This window comes from Austrofundulus limnaeus, unplaced genomic scaffold (assembly GCF_001266775.1).
Source record: "Austrofundulus limnaeus strain Quisiro unplaced genomic scaffold, Austrofundulus_limnaeus-1.0 Scaffold332, whole genome shotgun sequence".
NCBI lineage: Eukaryota > Metazoa > Chordata > Actinopteri > Cyprinodontiformes > Rivulidae > Austrofundulus > Austrofundulus limnaeus.
The window spans coordinates 424580-429270 of record NW_013952734.1 but is presented as its reverse complement, the minus strand read 5'-3'; the positions used below and the strand labels follow the sequence as shown (position 1 = coordinate 429270).

The 4691-nt window shown below is 40.7% G+C and overlaps 1 protein-coding gene across 1 annotated transcript in view; it reads right to left on the bottom strand.

The window, feature by feature from the left end:
- The window catches only part of ptpn11a (protein tyrosine phosphatase non-receptor type 11a), a gene marked incomplete at its 5' end in the record, with an annotated part of 40832 nt that overhangs the window by 16628 nt on the left and 19513 nt on the right, over nt 1–4691 (bottom strand). The window contains 2 exon segments of the mRNA XM_014022498.1: nt 625–704; nt 787–883. Of these exon segments, the coding sequence (XP_013877952.1) occupies nt 625–704; nt 787–883 (177 nt within the window).

Here is a 4691-nt window from a genome sequence, read left to right as displayed (position 1 = left end):
AAATAACTCTTCTGTCGTTCCGATTAATCTTTCTATCAAAGTGATAATAGAATGAAGTAAAAAGTTGCAATATTTTATTTGGAAAAGGTATAAATTGATGGTTGAACAACATAAATAACTACAAGAATGTTGTTTTGAGAATTACTCAAATTACTTTTCTTTAAAAAACTAACAACAGAGTATTCTTAAAAATAGTCTTAAAAAATAAAAATTGTAGTTTTTGTCAAGAAATCAAACCCTGGGTACGTACTCCGAGTTCTAACAAAAACAACGGCTGTTTGTGTGTGTCCGTCCAAGTTTTTGATACTTGGTGGGGATGATTTTTCAAGAAAATGCAGCCTCGTGGGGACTGGATGCTCCTTGTGGGAACCAAAGCCCGGACCCTATGACTTCGGAGGCTGATTTTGGGCGGGTGGGTGAGGGGTAGGTTTAGGACCAAGTTGTAAATTGAGTCTAGGTTAGTTTTAGGGTCAGGTATATTCTTACATCAGCACACACCAACAAACAACACGTGCTGGTCAAAGCTGCAGAGCTAATTCGATTTTACATCTCAACACGTTTGGAAAGAAATTATGTGTGTGTTTACTGAGGATGAAGTGAGTGTTTCATGTTAGCTGATAGTACCATGATGATATTGGCATTGATGTAATCACAGCCTGGTTCATCGGGGTCTCCATCAACCAGTTTCACACGTGTGGTGTCAACTGCAAACAGAAGCAAAGACAAGTTGTTTAAAAGTCACAAAATTCAGAGATAGCTAGTCATTGAAGTTTGTTAATTTCTCACAAGGCAGAATGTTCTTGTATCTGTTCTTGTTTTTGTTCTCTGGTCTCTGACCCTCTCTGCGACTGTAGAGAAGTTTGCACTCTTGTTGCTGCAAGGTCTGAAGGGGAAAAAGAAACAAAAAGCCCTGATTTTACACATTTATTTTTTTACAACACCACATTCAAGTGTGACACTTCAAGCATCTTTGAGCTGGGCATATATTAGAAAAATTACATATCACTTATTGATTTTCCTATTAACAGTGTGATTTGCTTCAAAGTAAATTAATAAACTTTTAAAAGAGTTTAACCTTTTTTCTATCTATCAGCAAAAGATGCTGTGGTTGTCTTTTATTCTCAGCAGAAACCGTGAAAACAAGAAGGTGGTGTTGGTTCTTGGCCAATAAGAGCCAACTACAGATGGGAGATGCTCCACAGCTATATCATAGGCACTGAGAATGTATAAATAACTATTTTTGTACTGACTTTTCAGAGAAGTGCACATGTTAAATACATTACATTATTCAGAAAATATGAAAAATGTTTTGTTTAGGAATAGCATGACATTTAGGAGCAGTACCGTAATAACTAGAATAATTCTGGAGTAACTATGAAAGGGCATGCCATGTGGCATATAATTGAAATTAATATTTGGGTTTTCTATGTGTTGAAGATCACCGTCATCGACAACCATACCAAATTTCACCCCAATATGGCAAAAAAAGGCCTGAGTTTTGGTCTCATTTTTTCCATTTTATTCATGGCAGCCATTTTAAATTATTATTTGCCTTTAATATATGTTGGAGATTACTGTCAGCAACCACCATACAAAAGTTCAGCTCAACATGACTAAAAAGGCTGGGTCAGAGCCATTTTCTCAAATTAGCTTCAACAGCCATCTTGGATTTTGGATTAGCTTTAAGCATGTGTTAGAGATTTTGTTTAGTACTATCTTACCAAATTTTAACTTGATGTGTCAAAAATTTACTGAGTTATAAATATTTTTGTACTTCTTTTGAAAAATAAAAGTGCACTGGTTCATGAAATATTTTGCTTACAGAAATTTTGAGCAATATTTCTTTAATTTGTAAAACTAAAGCTTGAAATAAAGACTCCTGTAGAAATTATATATTATATTTCTGTTCTAGAGATCCCTGACAGCTGCTGTCACACCAAATTGTCATTCCGTATTTAAAATGTGCTGGTTTCCAGCAATTCTGTGGTATTCCTTAGTTGTTAGGACCACCATTTTGAATCTGAGCAGGACAAATGGTAAATGGACTGAACTTATAGAGCGCTTTATCAAGTCCCTCCGGACCCCAAAGAGCTTTACACTCACAGTCACTCACCCATTCACACACTGATGATGGCAAACTACACTGTAGCCACAGCTGCCCTGGAGCACATTGACAGAGGTGGGGCTGCCATGCACTGGTGCCACCGGACCCTCTGACCACCATCAGTAGGCAAGACGGGTGAAGTGTCTTGCCCAAGGGCACAACGACTGAAACAGCTGGATGGGGGATCGAACCGGCGACCTTCCGGTACCAGGACGACTCCCCTAATCACTCGGCCACAGCTGCCCCACAAAACTGTTGGACAATGAAAGAGGACTGTCTAATGATGATTTGAGTTTCATTGATTTATGTTGGGCGATTCATGAGATACAGTACTGTATTTCTAAGAATGTTCAGTTTTTAAAGAATTTTGAGCACTCTCCATTCATTCCTATTGGATTTATTTGGGTTTTTGTGGGCTTACTGTGCTGCCATGGTAACTCAAATAGCTTTAAAATTGTTTGCTCTCAGCTACCAATGCACAAAATTTCAGCTTCAATATTCCAAAAACTGCTGAGCTATCTGGGTGTCATATTGAATTACACATACTTCCTCTTTCTTCTGTCACACATAATGCTAATATGCCCAGTAAATAGCCACAGCCGATGAGAAGACCAGACTGTAGTGTCATTGGAGGGCAGGGTGAGTATGGAGCTAATTTAGTTAACTCCTCCAAGGGCGAGGTTATGTATGTATGTATGTACTGTATGTACTGTATGTATGTATGTACTGTATGTATGTACTGTATGTACTGTATGTACTGTATGTATGTATGTCTGTCTGTGGACAACATTACTCAAAAACTTGTGGACAGATCGTCATGACATTTTTACCACATGTGGGTACTGGGCCAAAGAATTCACCATTAAATGTTGGTGATGTTCCGGATCACGATGCGGATATAGGAATTTTTTTCTTTTAACACTCTGAGATCGGCAAAGCTGTGATGCTTTCACAGAGCTTCTGTAAAAATCAGTGAGCTGGATTGGACAGCACGGACTTCAAACTTTATAATAGTAATGTTAAAACCACATTTAATGATGAATAATTTTTTGCCAAAATGTGCGCATTTTTACACATTTGGTGCACATTTAGAGAACGTTTTGTGACCAGGAAGTGCGTGACTGCACCATGAAACCTATTTTTCCCATTTACCCAAACACACCACATTTCTGAAACAACCAATCAAAACAGTTTCTCGCTACTAGGCTTGTAAACAGAGAGCTGCCGGGCCTCAAAGTTTGGAGACGGGGGGAGCCAGGAAGCACTTTATAAAGAGAGTCAAACCATTACAAACTCAAACAAGGGGATAAAACAGATGTTTTACATGGTGAAATGTGACTAATGAAAACTTAGGAGCTTAATCCGACACCAGTTTGACGATGAATAACGTTGGGTGACGAGTATGATTTTTGTTTTTTGGGGGTTTTTTTTCACATTGGACTCCACCGGGAAGAAATCCCGTGCATACTGCTGCTTAAATGTTCGCTACGTCAGAACTTATTCGGCAAATGTGTTTCCATCTCTGCTTTTGCGCATTAACTCTTACAGGATGGGGGAAATTGGTCTTGGCCGAGGTTTGCACTCTCCGAGTGCTTCTAGTTTCTTTATTCTTCAATCAAAAAATTTTTTTATTCAATCAAAAAAGCTTCACCTAGACTCTACCTCCAGCGACCCTCGGGTAAGTTGAGTTGGAGACCACTGGAATAGAGGCTTACATTACTACATGGGGATTTTTCCTGCTCGAGTCTACACTCCGGTCAAAAAAATTCATCAAAAGACCCGATATTAATTGTCCACAAATCTGTCCCGGTAGGAATGCGCAATGTAAACGATACACTGTAGAAACTTTATAAATTTGTCCTATGATAGAGATCTGTAGTCTACTGGCCAACCGCGCAATTCTTTTTGATGACTTAACCGGCTGGAGTCAAAACAGAGGAAGCAGGAAGCAGGAAGCAGCGTGGCAGAGTGGGGGGGGGGGACATAACTTATCCAGACCACTGTTCAAATGTTTACGTCACGGCGCGCCTGCAGCGGGAGGAGCGTGCGCAGCGGCACATGGTGACGCAGCGAGGCTGAGAGCGCAAATGAAGAGGGGGAAAAAAAACCATAACTTATCCGGACCTGGTTCAGGTGTGCAAAAATGAACACTGAACTGATTACATGTTTACGTGATGGCGCGTCCTCCGGTCGGTTGCCGAACGACCACACTGCCTGCAGCGGGAGGAGAGCGCGCCGCGGCACATGACGCAGCAAGGCGACTGTGAGTGCAGGTGAAGTCAGTGCTGAGGTGGGACGCAGAAAAGCTCTCTGAGTCTGGACCTCGTTTCTCCTGTGGTCATAGCGCAGTACTGTCTCCTTGTACAGCGGGGAAGGGCTGTGGGAAAGGCTGACAGTCAGACTGCCTTTCAAAAAAAAAAAAGCATAAACGGGATGATTGTCACCCCGCCGGACCGCACACAGATTAAATGCGTGAAGGGCAGAAAAAGTAATCTGCAAAGTGTGTAGAAAGGAATAAATACAAGCAATTTGTTTTACCACCTTAAAACGTAGCAGGTGATTCCAAACACAACACCCAATGGATGCA